This window comes from Manduca sexta, chromosome 25 (assembly GCF_014839805.1).
Source record: "Manduca sexta isolate Smith_Timp_Sample1 chromosome 25, JHU_Msex_v1.0, whole genome shotgun sequence".
Lineage (NCBI taxonomy): Eukaryota > Metazoa > Arthropoda > Insecta > Lepidoptera > Sphingidae > Manduca > Manduca sexta.
In genome coordinates this window covers 6,612,682-6,636,388 of record NC_051139.1, presented here as the reverse complement: position 1 = coordinate 6,636,388, position 23,707 = coordinate 6,612,682, and the positions used below count along the sequence as shown (strand labels likewise).

Below are 23,707 nucleotides of genomic sequence, written 5' to 3'. Positions count from 1 at the left end.
CTTGCTAATATTATCATTGCGAAAGTTTGTTAAGATATTTTAATATGTTACTGTCCTGTTTGTTGTACTTATAAACCCGGAAAAGTACATAATAGAAGTAACTCTTTGTGATACATTTCTCATGAAAGTAGCGGTGATGTCTCCTAAGCCGAAGAGCTACTTAGTGTATTTTTAATATCAAATTAAAACTTAATTATTATGAATTTATTTATTCATCCAAGTCTCTAAATGCAATGTCTATAGTAAATTGCGCGTTCTGTTAGCCGAGAAACCGAAAACCCTGGTAGAATTACAGCATTGAAACAGCGAATGCGTTTTACCATTTTTTTTATCTTTTCTTTGATACTAAGGACCTGCGCAAGCGCCGTAATGTTATTTGCATAAGTTTAAATTCAATTACCATAAAAATCAGTTTAATTCTTATCACTACTCCGCAAAATATACGCAATAATAAACATAACATTGGCATATTCTGCGAAACGTGTAAAGAGCATCGATTTCAAAATACAATGTATTTTATGAATTTCAGTGCGCATTTAATGGCTACTTACGATTCATAGAAATCTATGGTCGTCTATAAAAACAATGTTTTGTCACGTATTCGAGGTTTGTCGTATTTCTTATAGTAGAAGAGATTTCAAAGTGCCACACGTATACAGAGTAATAAGTGTTAAAAAATCGTCTGCTTTGAAATATTGGAACGAAAAACATATTGATTTTAAAACATAGTATTAACGGATAACTGATATTTAAAACACACAGAAAATAAATGAAGAATTATATTGAAAATCAGATGAAGTATATTTTTGTTTTACTAATAATTTATGATTGCAAAAGGTATCGTTTTTTTTCTTGTTTTTTTTTTAGGTGCGGCATACTTAAATCACGCATTTTTTCCGTATTTAATTTCTAGAAATGTCGAGATAATCTTATATATAATTTTATTTCGTAGTACTTAAATGAAGATTTTTTTCTTAATGTCAAATACGTGAAACAATAAATATTTTATAATTCTCCGTAGTATGCCATAAAGGGCTTCGATTGCGTCAGTAGTTTGTCCTTAATAATATTACAGCGTACTTTTATGAGATTACGTATTTGTGTGTGTATCAAGCCTTTTTTATTTTTAATCATCGGATTGCTATTTTTGTCTTCCATCTAGATGTTATTATACATAATGTAAATGTGTATTTAAAGAAAACACACACCAAAAGCCGCAAATAAGTAAGATTACCTATTTTAATGTTGTAAGTGTGTATCAAGTCCTTTTTATACTCTGGATTACTATTTTTATCTTCTTCCTAGTTTTAGTAAAACTTAAGCTAAATATATATTTTAAGAATATACATACCAAAAGCGGCAAAGTAATGCGCATTTTTCTAGATTTCAGACATTGTAGTGACAGTAAACAAAACATGTTTTGTCCAAGGATGGAAACTTTTTCCAAAATATGGGTATTGTATCAATACCGTTACTCACACGTTTATTTGCATTTAAACGAAACGTGACTTACATCCAATGTGTATTTAAGGCGTGTTTACACGATGCGTTGCCGAAAGACCCCATTCAGAAATTCTGTAGTCATTTTGGAATTAATAATTAATTCAAAGGGATGTTCATTATAATTCATTCGATTAAGTAACGTAATACATAATTCGCGTCATGTTTGTTAAAAATCATTGTAAAAGTTCTTTTTGAAATTAGCTATTCAATACAACATAGTTGTTCTAATTGCAGTACATACAGCAAGATATCGGTAAAGATTTTGTGATTTTAACAAACGATACTCCAACATAACGCGGAGAACTCATCGCAATATTTTCGTTTCTTTTCAGAATCTACACAATAAGGTACCCAGAACAGCGAAGCATTCGTCACACTGTTTGTACAGCTTGCATTGTCTAAAACAACAACTTATGAATAATACTTAAATCGCTCATTATTGTACGAATCCCCAGTATATTACCGACGTTTGGCGCATACCATATATTTGCTAGAACTGAGTTTATTACCAATAATTGAATAATCGCCATAAAATGGCGTTCACGACGTGCGCTTTAATTGTTACATTTATGACCATCACAACAGGTAAGTGATATTTGTTATATTAAATCATGAGTTGGGACATCGGAATTTTTGGTCACTTAATTTAAGCAGTGTAGATTACATGAATGCTAAAGAATTTGAGAAGGATAAGGACATTCTGTAAATTACATGCATCTGTATGGAAAGGTGTTCGTTTGTGAAAGCAGAGGTCGCGGAATCCAAAACTACGTTAAGGGCCCGAGCAAATAGGCTTGCGCAATCTTTCCATATATTTACGGCACACGACAGACAGACAAAAATTCTAATAATAACCGTTTATATTTCTGTTGCTCTAATAAACCCCCGTTATTAGTTTCTTTAATATTTATAATGCGCAGACATCGATCTGTTCCAATTTTATTGTATGTAATGATCAGTCTAAAATGATGTGTGTTTTCATTAATCTATTTCGTAATCATCATTGATGAGAATAATGTAAAAAACTGTTGTAAAATATGAAAATATTACACCTTAAATATGGATAAATTAATTTTATATTAACGATTATTTTACTCAATACTTGGTTGTTGCAAAATGGAAAAGTCATTACGTAGTCAATACTGTTGCCATTTGTGCAAATATATCGAGATGTTGTTTCATACGTAGAGCAAGAATAAAAAAGTAGTTTGGATTAGAAATTGTTTTAAATATTACAGTTAAAGATTTTATTTCTCCATAGAAAACAATTATTCAATGAACACAGAAATACTTGGTATCTTAATCTATTAGTTATTTTGAGTTAGCAGCAAGCAAGCAAAAACTATTACCCATAACATTTTAATAATACAGGTTATGTTGTTAAATAATGTTAAATGGCACATAGAATAGACCAGATTCCTGAACGAAATTGACAATGGTGCATTGATTTTATTACATATCAAAATCTTTGATATTCTAAGATCTAAGAAGTGTTAGCAGAGATAAAGACGTATATTATGTGGTATCATTTAGTAACGAAATGAAAAAATCACCCTATGTAGTAGTATTATCTTCTTTCAATATGAGTTCGGTATTTAAATGTGCATGTTAATTGTAAAATGTTGGTTTCATATATAGTATACTAGCTTTTGTTTACGGCTTCGCCCGCGTGAACGTTTTTCCGGGATAAAAGACCCGCTATATATATTCCCGGAATAGAAACTAGCCTATATCCTTCCCAGGGTCTCAAACTGTCTCAATACCATATTTCATCGAAATCCGTTGTGTAGTTTTTGAGTTTATCGCCTTTAGACAGGCAGACAGTTGCGGCGGGGGAGACTTTGTTTTATAATATATTTTGGATTAAATTAAAGGATCAATTTCGTCACACACGATTGTGACGTAACTGTTACCGTTTACGTGGCCCACGCAACTGAAGCTTTCAAAGGGAATATTTATTTCCCAGCCTGGCGACATTCTTCATTAATGTTCCGCTCCTATTGGTTATAGCGTGATGTCATATAGCCTTCCGCGATAAATGAGCTATCCAACAGTAAAGTACTTTTTCAATTCGAGCCAGTAGTTTCTGAGATTAGCGCGTTCAAAACAAAATCGTCAGCTTTATATAATAACGTATACATATATATAGATAGATATTATGTATTCGATGTGAATAGCCCGTATTAAATTATATTTTTATTCAACGATGAACGATTTAAAGTCTTAGTAAATTATAGTAAGGATCATCAAAATATTTGTTCTCTCTTCTGTCGTAAAGATCGGAAATCTTACGAAATAGTACACTTTGCTTGCGGCTTCGCCCTCATGGATCTTTCCGGATATGACCACTTATTCCTAAATAAGAAAATAATTTGAGAAAGAAGCGCATACGTTGTTTAAGGATTTGTTTTATCTGTTTGCAAGATTTACTCCAAAAGGACCAAATTTATTTTAGTGTCAGGAAGAAATGATCCCGTTAAGGCCCAATTAATTTTTAAATCTTCATAAAATCTTTTCATGTTAAAATAAATTTAGTAATAAAAGAACTAACAAAATATCGTAATATGTTTTTGTACTATAACACAAAAAAATCCAAATACATGGATCAGTTAGGCCTTATGATACGGTTTCCTTCGTTCATACTACCTTATACCAATATTTGTTATGCAAAATTCTAATTTTTATCAAAAACTTTCGCATTTAAATTCACATATTTTGACATTACATACTTAGGAAGTATACAATTTCGGGTCGCATATTTCGTAAATGATTTTTGATTCCTTAGAAAAGTTATCTAAATGAATTAACCTTCACAATTGAAGCAGCCACTTTATTTAATTGGAGTTATTTTTATCCTTTGATTAACTTATAAAACAATGGATAATCTGTGCTCTGTAGTGAGGCAGAAATCATACATTTCTATTTTAATAGGTATTGTGGTAAAATCAAATATTGTCTCCACACAATAACATCAGCAATTTTTTTAAGTTTACCTTCACAAGGTCTTTTAGTATTCGCGCTATTGTTAAAATTTGCAATAGAAAGAAAAATAACAGAAAATATTTGCATCTCTACCGAATGTCCTAATTTGTAATGGTAATTTAAAATTGTAATATGTTTAAAATTTTCCATTGTGATGTAAAGTTAATAATGAATTTCTTTGTCAGCCGCCATTTTTGGAGAGCCGAACAACAATCATTTTCAGAGGTAAGAAAAATAAAATTATTTTTCTTTATAGTATGTAGGTAAGACAATTAGTTTCCATATATATATTTTTTTATAAAACTCAACGTATAAGTAGATGTAAACTTTGTTAATTCTAGAGTCGTTTTGGCAGTTTAATTATAATTATTAGGGCATAAGTTTAAGGAAGGTAATCTAGACCTAATGTAGTGCTAAAGTATATATAGTGCTATACACTTTCCGCGTAACATCCTAGGAAGTTAGGAGAGGCTGAAAACCAGCGCTGCTCGGAACTACTGTCCTGGTCAGCACAAGCTGACCCGCTTCCTTTTGTCTTTATTATCGTATTAGTATAAGAATATGTAATATGTATGTTATCATTTGGTAATAAGACAATAAACTGATGTATTATTATTATTATTATTAAGTGTGATAAATTATGGTTGTGTTCTATATGACCTTTTGTTAAATAAATAAATTACTTTGGTTACAGATTCCCGCCAAGGGTAAGTACAAAAAATACACGAATACACATGCTTAATAGTTCGTCTTTGTACACACACATACATCTTTAGTTTCAGAATCCTTTCCCTTTTAATCCCTTTGCTTTACTAAACATGGCGCAGCAACAAATGCCCCAACTACCCTTTATGCCAATGATGCCACACATACAAATGCCGAACGAGGAAGATATCCTGAAAATGAAGCCGAAGCCGGGACAAACTTATAGTGCAGTGTTCGCTAGCGATAAGGGAGGGAAAAAGAAAGTTGCGTTCAACATTGACGGTCATGTTTTTGAGGAAACCAGTAAGTATAACATAAAGTCTTATTTACCTTGCATTTTATCATTTGAGTAATTATTATCTGATAATTGTTATAAAATTTATTTTTGTTAGATTAATATCTAATAAATTTAACTTATAGCAGTATAAGCAGACCATGTTTTTGTAGTGGGAATAGTAAGTATTAGGAACATATTTTGTTATAACAAGTTATGAAAACACGCCAAAACTATGAGTACAAGTTACAATTAAAAATGCTATTTACGTCCAATTTATTAGAAACTAAATTAAAGATTATTCCATATTAGAAATTGCGACACTTATGAAAAGATAAACATAATACATATCTATAAATCAGAAACAAAGTATTTTTATTATTTTTACTTATTTCATGCATTAATCGTACTTATTTCAAGCAATATTGCTAGCAATAACCGTATTTTGGGTATCTGCCGAGAGAGTTCGACGTTGGCGAGGTTGCCTCGCCATTGTGCAAGTTCAAACAAGTTAAGGTTTTAAAGTTAGATCCGCCTAAAACAAGATTTAGAACAAATTTAATGGGAATGAAGTAGGGCCGTCCTGTATGAGTCGAAGAAGGCCACCGCGGGTTTTAGTTGGTATGCCCGTGTCGGGTATACAGGGGTTAGGGACTCGGTCCAATGCTCGCTCGGATGATGCTACACTCCCAAGCATCAAAATTGGGCTGTAAGACCGGTGAAACCAACATTACATTCCACTCACATTCGTGGTAGCGATAACGCGTTTTGCACGCGAAAAAAAATAATAAAAAAGAGTAAAGTACCTAATAAGTTACAATTGTTTCAGTTGGTGACGATGGTGTCCCTGTAAAATCTGACACATAAGCAGGTGGGTAAATTTAAATATTATTGGCTAGCTTCGGCTCGCGGCTCCGCACGCGTGAAAAAATTTACCGGTATTTTTTTTTTTATATAAGCTCAGCAATGGGTCTTCAATGCACCTGACGTTAAGCGAAATGAAGTCCTTAGAAGTGTCGACCGACCGAAGATACAAGCATCACTATCTCTGTAGTATAAAAGTCCCGCTTTATATTTTACCGGAATAAAAGTTGCCTATAGCATTAGACAGATTTATTTTACAATACCCTACGTTTGTTAGCATGGCAAGGGCCGACCTATACAAACACAGTGGACATTTGTGTGAGCGCTTTAGGCGCTCGCAACCCACTTAAGAGTAATGTGATGTCCTATTGGTGAAAAAAATCAAAATCGTTTAAATAGTCCCTGAAATAAGCGCGTTTAAATAAACAAACTCTTCAGCTGTATATCTATGTATAAATTTCGAATTTATCATCGATAAAAGTCATTACATGAATATATTCTTTCCTTACTATTTGTAATCTCTCTTTAGGTCCAGTACTACAGGTTATAACTAATATGTACCGAATATTACGGTCTTATTCACATAATGCCTTCGTATTTCATCGTACACACTTGCCGCAGCTTTTAATTAAAAAAATGGATGCAAGTATTCTCGTGTTAAAGGAGTATTTTGACCAACTCATTATCAATGATACAAAACATCCATCTTTACCGTCTATTACGCTTTCAATGCTGAACCATTGAACAGATTTCGATTAATTTCGACTTTTATTCCGGATAATCTTTTTTACGTGTGTGGAGCCGCGAAAAAAAAACAGTTTCTTAATGCAATATAATTGTAGACATTAAGTAATTTTTTTGCAGCATACAACAGACAGTTCTTCATTATTAGAATATTAAAACTATAGAGTACTTTTTATCTAGAAAATAATATGTATCAGCATCATTGAGGCAATTTATTGAATAAGCAATAAATTTGACATCTTTAATATAAGCACTTACTTATTAAGAAAGATAATAATTATTATGATATACATATGCCTGTAGATAAAGGAGACTAGAGAGCACGATAATTTCACATATATAAAAATACAGGGACATTGCGTTATTAAATAAAACCACATACTTATTTCTTATCTTCCTGAAAACAACTCTTTGTAAAAGTCATGTACTAGAACCGTAAATGTAAAATAAAAAAGTGTATGTTTTGAACAAAATAAATATCAATAAAGTCATTGTAATTTTACACGGCTACTATTAATATTTTAAGAAAATTCGTTGCAGCGTCAACACCACACTTTCGGTTAGATATTTTACACTCACGCACGTCCCATATACGCACGAAATGATCTGAAAATCAGAAACGAAAAACTGATACTTTAACTAAAATTTGGATTCTTTGGATCACTGTTTTTGTAAAGACGAGTATGTGCTTTCATTTAGTATTGCAATGTCAAATGACCCTGTATATAAGAAAAAATCCACCGTATGCATAACATAATTCATTAACTGATATTTTCTTTGTTCCAGTGCTTACAAAATCCTCATAGATGATAGAAGATATATTTACATACATAATACATTTTAAACTACACAATACATATTATTTACACTTAATATACATTATATACATACAAATGGAGTACTATATACCACAAGGACAGGTAACATTGTAACAAAGACGAACTATGATTTTTACAAAATATATTAACTCGTATTAAAAAGTAAATTAACGAATATATTTCTATTACAGATGCATAAAATACATCACATAAAGCCCAAGGTAAATATACCTTAATGTTATTAAACAACAAATATTTAGAGATGACACAGTTATATTTAAATGTAAAAATAAATTTTCCCTTAAATTATAAAAAAATGGATGAATTATTTAATAGCAGAATTTATGTTAATAATATTGACATTTTGTCATGTGACTCCAAACTCAGATGCAAATATGTTTTTCACTCGTGTTTGGTTATTGAAGATTATTTGCAATAATGAATAATCTAAAATATCTTGGCACAAGTACCTTTCCTTCTGTTTATGATATTGTGAGCTCGCGCGTGTCAATTTGAGTCAAAACAAATGGCTTTAAAAAATACTTTTTTAGGTTACATAATACATGATATTCGTAGTGCATAGTGCGTAGTATGGTAAGGAGAGTGGCGGCCTGATAGAAAGATGATAGATTGATGACGGATCATCCCTCGCTTATCAATAAAACCGTGCTAGCTGTCCGGAATCGGATATGATTCACGAACGTTATACATTTATTTATATTATAATAGATACTTATTTTACACATTTTGTACGGTTTTTGCTATCTGGACCGATATCAATTTCCTATCTCTAATCTCTATACTTAATGAGGTATTTTGTTCTTAGTTCAGTATGCCTGATTTTGACCGCGAAGACTTTCTGCCGCCTATGCCGCATATGCCGCGTATGCCACATATGCCGCCTATGCCGTCGATGCCGGAAATGCCGTCAATACCGGCAATGCCGTCGATGCCGGATATGCCGTCAATACCGGCAATGCCGCCGCTAACACACGACCTGATCAGGGCCCACGTAGCAGGCGATAACGAGAAGTACTCCGGTTCTTCATACTCTAGCCACTCTCATTCCACAATCATCAACGGGAAAGAGACCTTCGAAGGTAGCGTCAGCTCTTTGATCAACGATGGTCACCACGTCGAAGAAAAAATAATGGAATACGGTAATTAAATCGCTAATTTAACAAACAACTTTTGATATCTTGTGTTTGCAACATAATTGACAAAAAAGAACAATATAATCACATTCTAGAGATTTAATATAAAAATGTAGTACTAACCTATTTATGAAAAATGTTTAAATATCTATAACTCAAGATGTTATTTTTGCAGTATTTTTAAATAACTTTATTGTCAAAATGACTATATAGTGCACCTATGTTAACTACAAAAATTTACCCACAAAGAATACTACACGTGTAATTTCGATATAAATGCCTCTGTTCATACGTATTATTAATGTATGTACATTATAAATAAAGCAACATTATTATTAATTTCTTATGTAAAAGTTAATTATTAATCAATAAAACTTGGAATATACGCAATTTTAATTTAGATAAAGAGAATTCTTTGGTAATTCTTAATTTCTATTTACATTGTTTACTAAATAAAATATTGCTTACCAGAAACGTGTATTTATTATTGTACTTATACCCGATACAATTTTAATTAGATTAATTAATGAAACAGTAGTTCCGATATCATACGCTCTGCAACGCCATTACAAACTGATGGTGCCCTAATTTAGATAGTATGTTTATTGGAATTTCAGGAGTTATACTGTACTTAGTTTATAAGAAAAATATAAAAAAAAATACAAATACAGTGTAAACTCTATTTAACGAATGTTGAGGGACCGTCTATTTTTCTTCGTTCTGGAGTGTACATTGTATTAAAATTTATAGCAAATAAAAGGCAACCAACAAGCCTACAAGTTTATGTTACACAAACCCACTCACTCCTTTTATCGCCCAAGGGGTAAGCAGAGGTGTAACCGGTGTACCCAGTTTTCGCCTTGTGTATTCAGACCCATGATGTGATAGGAGAAAAACTTTGAGCACAAATTCCAGTCTTCGGGCTAATACTAAGTATAAAACTAGCACTACGTCTGACCCGGGGATCGATCCTGAGATTTAAGCACTGCAGTCGTACTGTAATACAACTACGCCACCGAGCCAGTCCAGTCAGTAAATCTATATATATAAAAGTAAATCCCTATTTCCCTTGGTCACACCATCACGCGTGAACGGCTGAACCGATTTCACTATTTTTTTGTTGTTGTGTTTGTAATTGTCAGAAGGTTCTTATGAAGGAAAAAAATCAAAAAAATGCCCGGAAAATTAGAAAATTTAAGAAAACTTAACGAAAATATTAATTTTATATGGCTGTCAATTGTTTGAAATAACTGTCAGCGATTAACAGAATACGCGCTGCAAATTCATAGTTAAAACGGGACAACGTCTGTCGGGTCAGCTAGTATTATATAATGATAATTTTTCTTTTATACAAGCATAGTAAAGTGACCCCACTTCACCTAATAGTAGTGGAGTGAGCTCCAATAGAAAGTCGACTGACGAGAGATAACCCTCCACAGTCGACACAATAACGCCGGCCTGTTGGAATCGTATATACACAGGCTGATGCCGGAACGCAACACACTTACGTGGGCCACTAATGCCACTATGGCGGGTTTTAAGTTTGTGTAAGGTCACAGGATGATCGCTTTCCGTGCGAATATATGTAAATATATTTTACCACCAGGAAATTCACTTGTATTAATATATACATATAACCACACATACAAGCGGAATATATACAGGTACCTACTTCTGAATTAAATTGGAATCCAATCAGAAGTATTTGAGAGTAAAAAACATATCAAGATCGAAAAACTCGGAAAGTTTTATTTGAGAATACGTCCGAAATATTTTTAAATATACCAGAACCGTACAATATTTTACTTTTCTCGTCCTTTATACCTATTATTCGACGCAATGTTAAACATAAAGATGATAATCATCTGTACACAAGGAACACATGAACAAATACAATAAATTTGTTCAAAACCATTTAAAACTCGTGTTTGGTCATAAGTAAATGAACACCTACATATATATATTAAATCACTCATTCATATAGCGAAGTAAAATGTGGTTGGAGTTTTGGAGGTGGTACCTATACGTATTATGTAGAAGGCAATTTTCTGAACTCTTTATAAGTTTCTGAAAAATATTTCACTATATATAAAAGTTTATCTTGTTCCTGAGTGCTATACGCCGAGTGCAGCTACGAGAGAAGCTTATATTACTATATTAGCTGGTGATAAATGTAAAAAACATATCTATGAACAATTGCTATGCAAAAACGTCTAGGCATTTATGATTATATTTCATTGCAAATTATTCGTAGCAAAGTTTCATTCTTGTGTATTTAATGGGTACAATGTAATGTGACCAACGTGCATAAATTCTGACCTGGAAATTGATTTCAGGACCTCATGTGTCGATAGTGCATATAACTGTATACTGTATTGCTAGGTTAAGAAAGACATACCATTAAGCGACCCATTTGAATATACTTATCACAATAATGATGTCCAGTAAAGACGAAAAAAGCTGTAAATAAAACGCGTTCGTGAATTGTTAAAGATTTTGTCGTGTTTTTCCGCTCAAAAAGCATTTTTTTTATACGAATAGTGTAAACCCAAGTCATATTTCCAATACTAATTAGAAAATAGATAAATTCCAATATTAATAAGGAAATATATAAACACTTAGAAAGGTCACACAAATAAGGGTAGGGTAATTTTTTTTAAGAAAACGATACGTGACTTGGGAGTTTTAATATTGTTTGTATTGTATCATCAATGTATGTCACGGAATCAAACATCAAGGCTTTTGCAAGGTCCTTGGGCTCATTGTCTTCAAAACTCCCAGCAGTCAGTAGGTCATTACCCTTGTTTGTATATTTTTATCCATGTTTGTAATCAAACCATAATTCCGGATCTGTTGTTATGACTTAATACTAGTTTTGGCCGTGACATCACTTGCATTAAGTTTTTTGTCCTGAACAAATGTGCTATAGAATAAATTTGCGGGGTGAAATTACTGCAACGGGCTTTACTATGACTAAGACTTATTTTTACTTTCCTTTTCTTCTTCCCACTCTCCTCTTGAATTATTTCTTACCAAAATTAATGATGATATTTAGCTTCTACGTCAAGTGTCATTGACGTAGTTGCGTACGTCACGCCACGTTTTATTGACAACACATGCTATTGAAATAACTAATTAGTATGAAGAGTTGATTTTAAGAATGGCGTAACAAAATATGAAGATTTTAAAACTGTAGAAGGAAAAACGTATATAGATAGATGCTAGTTCTATTAGAGGTGGCGTTGAAATAAAACTATTTTCTCGGTGTTTTATATTACAATTTTCTACTGACGTTTCAGACGTTTTTCGATTGTCCGAAAAGTCTAATTGTAATATCTATTTACATTTAACAATTATTATGCAAAATTATAGTTAAAAAAGCGCGATAAAATCTGATCAATAGTTGTATTCCAATGTCTAACTAACTAACTTACGTGTCAACATAAGAAGTCTTGGAGATACCGCCTGCATATACTTCTTTATCTAAATTTGCTGCCAAGCAGCATTAAAGCATTGTTGTGTTGACATTTTGATGACAGTTTGTAATTCCTGGCATTGGCCGGGGGTTCATATAATCCGATTCTTGCCGGCATCCCTTTCGTAATTCATGTAAAATCCAATTATTATTAGGACGAATTACAGACCGCATTTATGCATATTATGAGTAACTATTTCCATCTCTTTATAAAAATCAACAGTTCCTGGGTATTATGATACTACGTTAATATTTCAAAGTGACGAACAAATTTAAGTGCAATGTCACGCTACGAGCAAATTCGAATTTTAGATAGTGTTTTTACTATTTATAATCTGTAATGTGAATTGTGGCGCTCGTTAATTCCAAATTATTCGTAGTGATCCATAAAAATACAGAAATAATACATAAAAATTAATTTTACAAGTACTTCTAGAATTTGATTAATAGATCATATCATGTTAAATAACATTTTTGGTTTACATCTCATGAAAATGAGTAACAAAAGTAGTAATTACACTAAGGAAAATTCCAAAATCAATTAGTTTATCAACCCGCATTTGAATTCGTTTACAAATTACATTTGAGACAAAGGCCACAGAGAGACTATTAGACGATAGCATGTACAAGGGCGGAAGCAAAGAATAAATTAGTATGATGTTGTACATTCGATGCAAATACCACTCTTATTCAATACCTTAGAACAATTAACAAAATATGTTAACACTAACAATACAAGAAATGATTAATTTTAACCGTACTATTTAAGTTTCTTTAAAAAATTATGTTAATAATTCCTTGTAAGACAATAGTTTGTGATCCTTGTCATTTTTACAATTTGCTCTAAAGCAAAACAGATATTTTTCTACGAACTGATTTTGTAAGCCACTTCTAATTATTTCCAAAACACGATAATGTTCAAAAATTGACTACAAATAATGAAACAAAAAAAAATCCTCATAGAAGTTAGTCAGCACCGTTTCAATGCCGCATTGTAATTTAAATTGGGCTCATTTGTTTATTATTGGCAAGGCTTGCGTAGTTTGCGATATCGGTAAATAACAGAGTGGGGAAATGTGACCATTTAAAGAATAGTCACGCAAGGTTTTTGCTAATACTTAAAATAGGCAGCCACTTCTGATGCATGTAAGTAAAACATATATAGATTATGTAATATATACTAAAGATAATTTAGAAATTTTTCCATTTCACTTCCAAAGATTCAATAGATTATGAAGTACCAATAGACCACGAATAGAATTTGGAGTTGGCGCAACACATTTTTATAAGAATGTTACAGAAACGATTTGGCTTTGTTAAAAGACCGTCTACCTACTTTACGTTAAACTCTTTTGATGGGCTCATCACTGGTAACACGCGTAAGAAAAATCTGCACAATAGAAACACAAGCAAAAAAGTAAATCTTGGACCTATTAGGCTTTAAATTCATGGCTCATAACTACCACTACAGTAAGTAGACGATACCTTAATTTAATAACTTAATTAAAAGTTAAATTAAGTGAATCAAGTTTTCCTACTTTGTCAGATAACCCAAGTCTCCCCCAGAAACATTGTTTTCGAAAACTGAACATTTCAAGGATTTTTCAAGGTATATAATAGGACATATATCGCTCAGCCCATCAGTTGTTGAAATTCAGGCACTTAAATAGTTTTCAGACTCGAATACTTTGCAATTTCAGAATGTCGAAAGTCTTTGCTATATTTATTATTTTTGTTGCTACATACACGACTGAATGTGAGTAAATATTTTTAGAAAAAGATATTGTTCTATTAGTTTAATTGTTTCTGAAACTGAATGAATTTGTAGAGAATATTTTATGATAAGTGATAATAATTAATTTAAATGGTTTTAGCCGTTCCTGTACCGGATCCGGATGATTTTATTCCGTATTTTGGGAAGTAAGTAGAACGATTTTTACTTCGTAATGGTGATGCATTTACTATTTCCAGTATGTACAGTTTAATATATTCCTTAAATACCTTCTAATAATTATCCTAATAATAAATTAATAACCATAATAGCTTTCTCTACAGTAATTTTATATTCAATTAAAAGTTTACCTTGCAATACGTAATTACAGTCCCAATTTCCTCCCAAGGCAATTCCTGTGCGCTCGGTCTCCTTACCGAATGCACATCCATGCACGGGGGACATGTCACCGTCCTAGGCACTCATTCAGATGTGTATACCTCATGGTTGCAAATTAACACCATGTGAGGGCTCGTGAACATTTCTTCTCCTTTTTCCCTCCGCCTATCCAAAAGGGTTTCCCATTCTTTCCCCACACTACCTTCCACATCCAGCAGGGAGATTCTAGTATCCTGTTCGCAGATTTACCCCGGAGTAGACTGCAGGGATATTAATAAAAAAAATACGGTCCCAGATAGGGGATGAAAGGAATGCGCATAGCCAAATAGTAATAACGCTATGACCTGTGGAAGATAGGACGAAAAATATTTCAAAAAATTTATAAAATTTATATATTATTCCGATAATTTAACGACAAGTTCCATGAATAATTCCAGCAGGACTTTGATATACATGCATTTCTGAGACTATAAAATGTATACTTCTACGTTTAGGATCATAGAAAACATAACGTTTTCCAACTAATAATAAGTTAATCAGCCGTAGCCAACTAGATCAATTACGACTAAATTAAAATGACATAATTCGAAATTAACATGAACAAAACATTTTTTATACAATTGCGTGCTTTTAATAAACACTATTATGTAATCGATTATCGAATGAATCTTCTCGATGCTTAGGAAAAATCCTGTATAAATACTTAATACCAGTAGGATGGCGTTCCGCAATTAAACGCAATGAGAATCTGTATTTTTCTATACATTTTTACATTGTTGCTTTGCTTGTTTTATAGAATCATAAAATCTAAGTTCATTATACCTCTAGTTTTTGCTTGCGGCTTCGCGTGACAGAGTTTTCTAGGATAAAATTTCCGCTATATTTTTTTTCGGAATATAAATAAGCCTATGTCCTTTTCAGAGACTCAAACTATCTCCATACCAAAATTCATCGTAATCATAATATATTTTTTAGAAGCTTTTAAGAGGAACAGTTCCCTCATACATGATTGTTGCGGAACTTTAGCCTTTTACGCAACGCACGCTACGGGAGCTCTAAAAAAAAATCCCCGGTTTTGTAATATTTTTCATTGATGCTTCGCTCGTATTGGTTATCGATGATGTTAGCCTTCCTCGATAAATAGGTTGTCCAATAATAAAATGTTTTTTTTCAATTCGAACTTAAGATTAGTGTGTTCAAACAAACTATCTCTTCAGCTCTATATTATTATATAGAGCTATTGTATTGGGCATAATATTTAGATTCCGCGCTGATACCGAGTAGAAAAATCCAATATTGTCCGACCCAGGATTCAATTGCTGAGCGAAGATCCCAAGGCTTATTTATAATAATAACTACATCTACTATATGTTAATGTATATTCTTACCCCCTTATTCATAAACGTTTTTTATCTAAGGACGGAGTAAAGCTGTGATAACAAGTCTGTTTCTCAGTGTACAACGGCACTGAGAAATAGACATAGGGCCGTTGTGATTGGTTATTATTGTTGTATTTCAATATTAGCCAATCACAACGGCCCTACGTCTACGCACTGCGGAGACTGCCATGCCGTCAGCACTGAGAAACAGACTGTCGTATGCCTGAAGAGTTTTGAGCCAGGATTGCTACCTTGTGGAGCCCTGACACTGCTCTTAGGTGAGGTAGACCGAAGAAGAGATGCCGGGATGAACTGGAATCAAATGAAAATAACTGGTTCACTATAACGCAGGATCGTCATTCGTGGAAGGATCTTGGGGAGGCCTTTGCCCAACATTGGGACATTATAGGCTAGTATAATACAATACAATATATGTGTAATATTGTATTGTAATATAATACAAATATAATATAATACAAATAACTCCTACAATCGGAGTAGTAAGTAGTTTCAGAGATTAACCCCCAATCGACGCAAACTTCATTTACCATAAAATGAATTACAAATTACTTCTTATTTGTTGACTCTCCTATAAAGCTATTTAAAACAGTTTACTTAGTAATATCCATTTACTTTCAGCTTTCCAGTGATTGATACTCAAAATTTTCAAAATGCGATTATGAAGGCAAGTAATCACTAGTTATATTTAATTCATTAAATTTTTTTATTATAATAAAAATTATTAAAAAAATTGAGGTGACATATAAATATTAAAGTTTTGAAATTGGATACATTACTTTGATCCACAATAACAAGATTTGATATAAACGAAAATATCATGTATTAATCATTCATTAGATACCTGCGTCAAATAAAGTTGTCCCAATAAAATAACTTTTAATTGATAAATTACTAACTTTGCATTTATAAATTAATTTTAAAATTCAATTTATAATTCATTATTTATAAATATACTAATATATTTTGCAGAGTTTACCCAACATGGATGTTATTCGGATTTCCAAGTTCGGAAATGGTGCAAAGGACCTGACGGCCTCATTCGCATCCGTTAGCGACGACGGTCACGGTCATGTGTTCGTACGACGAAGCGGAAAATCCTTTAAAAAGTCATTTCGCTAGTAAAGAAGAATGAAGTTTCCTGCATTTACAATAGAGTTCATTTTGTTGATTAAGTTTTCTTTTTATATACCTATTATATATATGTAAGAGGATAGAATACACGTATTTTTTCTGAAATAATATCTAACAAAGGTTTTAATAAAATACATATTGTCATGGGAAATAAAGTTTGAAGCGGCAACCCTAAGTGTTTTACTTAAAATAAAATATGTGTAATTTAAGTAATTAAAGTAGATTGATCTTGAGACAATACACATTGTTTCTATCAATTGAGTCAATCGATATTAAACCTAATTGCGTTTAATGCGAGTTTAATGGCTTTAAGGTTATACTTGGAGGATGATCACATACTAACAAGGTTTAAAATTAAAAATACCTTATCCGTGCATCTGGAAATACCTAATTCACATTAGATGTCTAATCAAATTTCAAATAAAAGACTTATAGAGAAACCGTTACATAAAAAACTTATAATATGAATATTAAGTATAAAAAAATCTACTATAGTCAAGGAGCTTTATTCCGTCCATGGGGGCATATCCGTCTTTTTAAAATTACGAGCATTTTAGTCGAAGTACAACTTTTATAGCCATACGGGTAAAAGAGTGAAAAAATCCCTATGTACCTATAGTGCTATCAAAGTTAACCTTTAATTAGAACGCCCGTAATATTAAAAAGACGGATTAGTCTCGTAGACGGAATAAGCCCCTTGAATACATATAATAAAATAACTTCTTAAAAAACCAAAACCTAAGCAAAAGAACAAGTAACATACCAGTAGTGCTTATGTAATCGTCTGTATTAGTGATCTTATACTAGTAATATAATTTTGTGCAACCAAATCATATATAGCCCTTAAGACTCTACACCCAGCAAACGGCCTTGAACATTAGTTCCAAATATAATCGGTGCACTAGTTACGGCGGAAATATGTGATTCAGAGTTATTCATTCAAAATATCCATTTTAGTTCTTTTTGAATTTTTTAACCTACCAAAATATTTCTTATTAAATTGTCTATTTAATGGTATTGGTTGCAAATTAAAATCATTTGTACTTTAGGAAGAGATGCACGAAATCAACTATTTCAGTGGCATTTTTATTGAAAAATTAATGAGACAATAATTTGAATGTGTGTGAGAATATAATGTGGACATTATAAAAAAATTTAAACACCCATAGTTAAGATAACACATGTAGAGAGATGTTTTTTTTTAATATATAGTATACATTTTGACTGTAAACCTTAAAAATAGGGTTAGCGCACCGTTTAATTGTGGGGAGCAACTTAACAATATTTTCGCGTAATTCTAGCGGTAAAGATAAGCTGCCCTTGCTGCCCCTTCTTAATATACTCAAAAGAATGTACTGTTTAAGAGCACCTTAATAGCACGTGTACTTAATGCAGTATTTTCAAATATAAATTTTACATTACTGCAGCCTAGAGTCGTATTGAGACATTATAAATGGGCAAGAACCCAGAAACAACGTTATTCAATTACTATTTAACCTTTAACTGTGGACGCGCGGTCTCACAGGCCGCTCGCAGTTTGAAAATTTCGTGTTTACACCTTTCCACTTGCTCCCCTTGTATAAGGCGCTCAGTAGCTTTAGTTTTAGTGACGTAACGTGTGTTAAAATGGGAGACAGTGTTGGCGGCTGCAAATAAGGCCATTTATTTGTCTTTAAACTTTAACCGCGGTCTGTGAGACCGCACGTCCATGTTTCATATACAAATTTTTTCGCCGAATATGTTTTTTTTTATGTTATTTTCATTCAAAATGTCAATAAATAAAGTGCATCTACGTCAAAATAAACGCCAAGGTCACAGCTGCAACATATTTATGATCTACTTTTAGAGTCACACCAGTCTGATAATGAGAAACTATCGAGGATTGCTTTTATCAGAAGCTTATTTTATCCGAAAACATATAAGTGACAATGAAGATAATACCAATGTCTCTATCATAGACGATAACATTATAAGGAATATCAGCCCCAAGCGAGGATCCGCGAAAATGTATCTGGTTTGCTAGTACAGTACTAAAATGTTGACTTGACGTCACCTATCAATATAGGCAGATAATATTGATAGGGGTCGTAAAAGGCACGTTGAGCCTAACATAGCCCCCCGCGATTCCTGGGCGGTAGTAGTAATGTACTTTCTCTGCCAAAACTAAAAAATAAAAAGGTCCACCGGAACCAAAAAAAATTTGAGAGGGGTCTATGAGATATATAAATCTGGGAACCTCTGCTCTAGACGAACCCCCTAGTCAGGATACTGACTCGTCAAAGCGCAAAACATGTCGTCTTTATCCCCCAAAACTAAAGAGAAAGTCCAATTTTAATTGCATAAGTTCTAAACAGGTCATACAGTTACAGTGTTCCAAACTCTTGTGAAAAACTGCCAATAATTTGATACATATTGAACCATTGTCAAAATTTTTATGTTTGAATTTAAGAAAACGTTTATTTGATTTTATGTTAGAATAAGCCTTAGATTTATAGAAAACATGGTTATTTTTTCAAAAAAGTTTAATTCATTAAAGTTTTCAGCCCTTAAACTGATCTCAAGTAAATTTATGCCAAATAGTGCCTTTAACTGTTAATATGATTTGATTAGGTGAGAAATAAATAAGGATTGATTAAAAGCTTCTAAATTATTTTATTTCAATATGCCTAGAAAATAATAAATAAAATAGAGTAAAAATAAAATTTATATTCACGTTGTATTTTAACTCAGAACATAGCGGTCCGAGAGACCGCGCGTCCGTGGTAGTGTGACAAAAAAATTACGTCCATAGTTAAGGGTTAAAGGTCTGCTAGTTAATAAACATAAAAAAGGAAAATTATATGCTACGAAGTTGATTTGAGTAAATGGCATTTCATCAACATTTAATCAAATCTGTTGCAACATTGGTGGAATATACACAAATACACACATCAAGCATTATTTCCCCAAGGTGTGTGCTAAGCGCAACCAGGGCACCCACTTTTCGCTAAGTGTGTTCCGTCCCACGATGTGATAGGGGGTGAGCCTATAGCCATATCGGACACAAATTCCAGACTCCGGGCTGATACTGAGCAGAAAAACCCAAATACCACTTTGCCCGACCCGGGATTCGAACCCAGGATCTCAGTGCTGCCGTACCGCGCATGCGGTAAAACTGTGAGGCAGTCATTAAGCATATTATTCAGTATACATATAAAATATTTAACATTATATATTATGTGCAATATTCGTTTTATTAACACAAACCTGTTCTTACATTAAATATGTTAAATGGTCAATTATTATCCTTTATTTGTTCTTTATGCGATAAATAGTAATCTGTAAATAAGAAGTAAAAATATTGGTTTTACCTCACAGTAATTGGTATTTCAATATTTAGCTTTAATGGTCTCTAAGGAAATTAAGTTTCGTTTAAAATATACGTACGTTTAAATGATGCAACATGATTTTGAATTTTTAAAATTATTCGTTGAAATATGTTTGGTTTTAATATAAGATCGGTGTCAGAAAGTATTAGCGATTTTCGCTTTGAAGTGACTTTGACAAATAATTTATCGCATTCAGAACATATTCAAATTATACTCAAAATGAAATACCTAACACTATTTTAACTTACATTTTGTTGTGTTTCTAAATTACACAACAAAAGGAATACAGTGCTTCAATTATCAAATATACTTGCAAATCCAGTCAAAATATAAAGACAGTCGACGCAACACTCAACATCGCATAGGTTCATAATAATGTCATTTGCATGCCTTATTAAAAAATCATTTCGACGCCATCATTTGATTTTTCCTATTTATCCGACTGTTTACTATTTAATTTTGTGCTATTTTTTTACCTATAAAATGCGAATGGCATATAAAAACAGGCTTTTCATTGGTCCATAATAATATTTATCTTCAAGCTTTAGACACTGCAAGGTTAACCATTCGTCCCCCATTTAGTAAACAAGTGCATATTTTATTTAAATTATGTTTCATCCACATATCCTTATAGATACTAAATGAAATGATAAGAAAACATCCTCCTATTTATTAATTAACGGCCCAGGACAGAGTGAATGTCAATGTTTTCTTTATTTCCTCATAGAGTATAGTTGACTTATTGGGATTAAAAACTAAGAGCTATTATTATTTTATAACATATAGTATGTTACAAAATAATAAATACTTATATGGATCATTTTGACATCGCGTTACTAAATGAAACCACATACTTATTTACTTGGAAATAACACTTTACAATAAGTTTCTTGAGCCGTTGATGTAAAATAAAAAAGTGTAGGTTTCGAATAAATATTATAATAAATATTAATAAAAAGTAATTTTAATTTTACGCGCCCTAAAGCCACTACTACTACTCTAAAAGAATTCGTTGCAATAGAAACATCATACTTTATGTCAGAAATACACCCACGCACACACCATATTCACATTAAACTACAAATAAATAAAAAAATCTGAATACTAAAACCAAGAAAACCGTGACTAAAACCATGAAAATATTGGTCATTAATGGATGATTTTTGGCACAATGTCAGCAAAGGTGAAGACGAGTATGTGGTTTCATTTAGTAACGCAATGTCAAAATGACTCTGTATTAAAAAAGTAGATCAACAAACATGATAAGTGCCTGGTATTTACCCATAGAATGTCGGTTTAAAATCATCCATGATGAGACGTACTGGGTAATGATAAATCCACTCCATAAACAGTAGCAAAAACAAAGACACATCACGTCCTATAAAAGGGTAGGCAGAAGTGTAACCGGTGCACCCAGTTTTCGCCAAATGTGTTGCGTCCATGGTATAATAGATGAGCCTGTCGCCATATTGGCACACATTCTAATTTCCGGGCTGCTGGTGATCAGAAAAACCCAAATATCACTTTGCCCAACCCGGGATTTGAACTGGGTCTTTAGAGCAGTGGTCGCACCGCAATAAAACTACGCCACCGGGGGAGACAGTAGCAATACGATAACCTGATTTTAAAATACTTTATATGTGTTTTAATTAATGTATTATAAAAATATTGTGGATAACCTTTGGAAATGTAATTTCAATTAAAACTTTTCCTAGTTTCGTTTTTTCATTTTAATTTTCAGTATGGATTTCATTTTATGTAAGAATTGAAAGATGGATAATATAATAAGGTACCGGAACTCTTAAAGATCCGCCTGACTTTAAAACCTCTATAAAAACGTTATAAACAAAAATGTTTGTATACTAAAATTACAAGATACTACATAATATAAATTCTAATATTAAAAAACTAACAAAAAAGTTGTATTATGTTTTTGCCTTACAAACAGAAACCAAAAACATGGATGATTGGCCTTGAAAACCGGGATTATTCAGTCACATCCTATACCATCAATCCAATTAGTCTAGCAAAATCAGATTTTGAATGAAGTCTCAATGAATCATCTGGTGAGAATAGATTACAAATATGCAATAAGTTAAATCCGTGATACGTTATCAATAACTTGCTAATTTAATTAGCATATTTTATGCTACTCTTGGTTCAAATATGCTTTTATTGTATTACGTATGTATTACTTGTGATATGTATATAGTTTCATAAATGAGTGTATATAAACGGACCCTTAACAAATTAAAAAAAATTTACATGTTAAAAGAAAAGAAAAAGAAATGAGCAGGCTGCTAAAAGTTAAGCCTGCATATAAACAATGTTTTTAACATATAGAAACAGTAACAAAGCAACAAATGCACTAAATATCATCCTAAAACATAACGCCCGGTGATTTATAACATTCAATGTTGAACATTGGCTGCACATTACATTGTACCTCGAACCGGAACATAATGCTTAAACTATAGCTAACAATAAAGCGTTACTTACCCAAGTGTATATATACTACATTTAATGGTATATATTAGAACATTTTTGCCCGCAGCTCCGTCCGCGTAAATTTTACGGGACAAAAAGTAACTAAGCATTGAAGAGTAATGTAGTTGCATATTAGTGAAAGAATTTTCAAAAATGGTTCAATAGTTTCAGAGAAAAGTCCCTGCAAACTAACAAACTTTCCTCTTTATAATATTAGTAAAGATTAGTTACTAGTAATATTGTGTTTTCTATTTGCTTTTGTTATTTAGTTCATTTATATTGTGTAGCATAGACAAGAGGCACATCCATACTATTTTAAAATTATCCAACACAACATTGCTAACTCGTAATAATAAAATAAATCATACGGTGTCTGATAACCAAAGGTTATTTTTTATGATCAGAATATGCAATTAAACTGGAAAAACCATGACAGCATCCAGTCCAAAGAGGTATGTTTATGAACTTCCTCAACTCGAGATTGCATCTTATATTTTTATCTTCATAAAATGTGGCGTGATTTTAACTTAAGGATTTAGTTAATTTTTTGTAATAGCTAATAAAAAAAATGATTTATTCATCATGTAGCCGAACATAGTTGCACTTATAAGTCAAGGTACATGTGAATATTTAATTACTTAAATAAAGTCGCTTGTATAACTGAAGACATTTTAAATTGGTCATAAAATAAA

General features: G+C 32.2%; 1 protein-coding gene across 3 annotated transcripts; it reads left to right on the top strand.

Moving 5' to 3' along the window:
- Positions 1–614: 614 nt before the first annotated feature.
- Positions 615–9,429, top strand: LOC115441697 (RNA-binding protein 12). 3 transcript variants are annotated; one of them, XM_037442852.1, is made up of 6 exons: positions 615–798; positions 1,836–2,088; positions 4,671–4,710; positions 5,180–5,192; positions 8,082–8,111; positions 8,717–9,429. In XM_037442852.1, the coding sequence occupies exons 2-6, from the start codon at positions 2,037–2,039 to the stop codon at positions 9,056–9,058; spliced, it is 477 nt and encodes a 158-aa protein (XP_037298749.1). In that variant the 5' UTR covers positions 615–798; positions 1,836–2,036; the 3' UTR covers positions 9,059–9,429. The 3 variants fall into 3 exon arrangements, with proteins under 3 accessions (XP_037298749.1, XP_030022449.1, XP_030022448.2); XM_030166589.2 differs by having other exon boundaries at positions 615–837; XM_030166588.2 differs by lacking the exons at positions 615–798; positions 1,836–2,088; positions 4,671–4,710; positions 5,180–5,192 and adding an exon at positions 7,859–7,992.
- Positions 9,430–23,707: the final 14,278 nt, after the last annotated feature.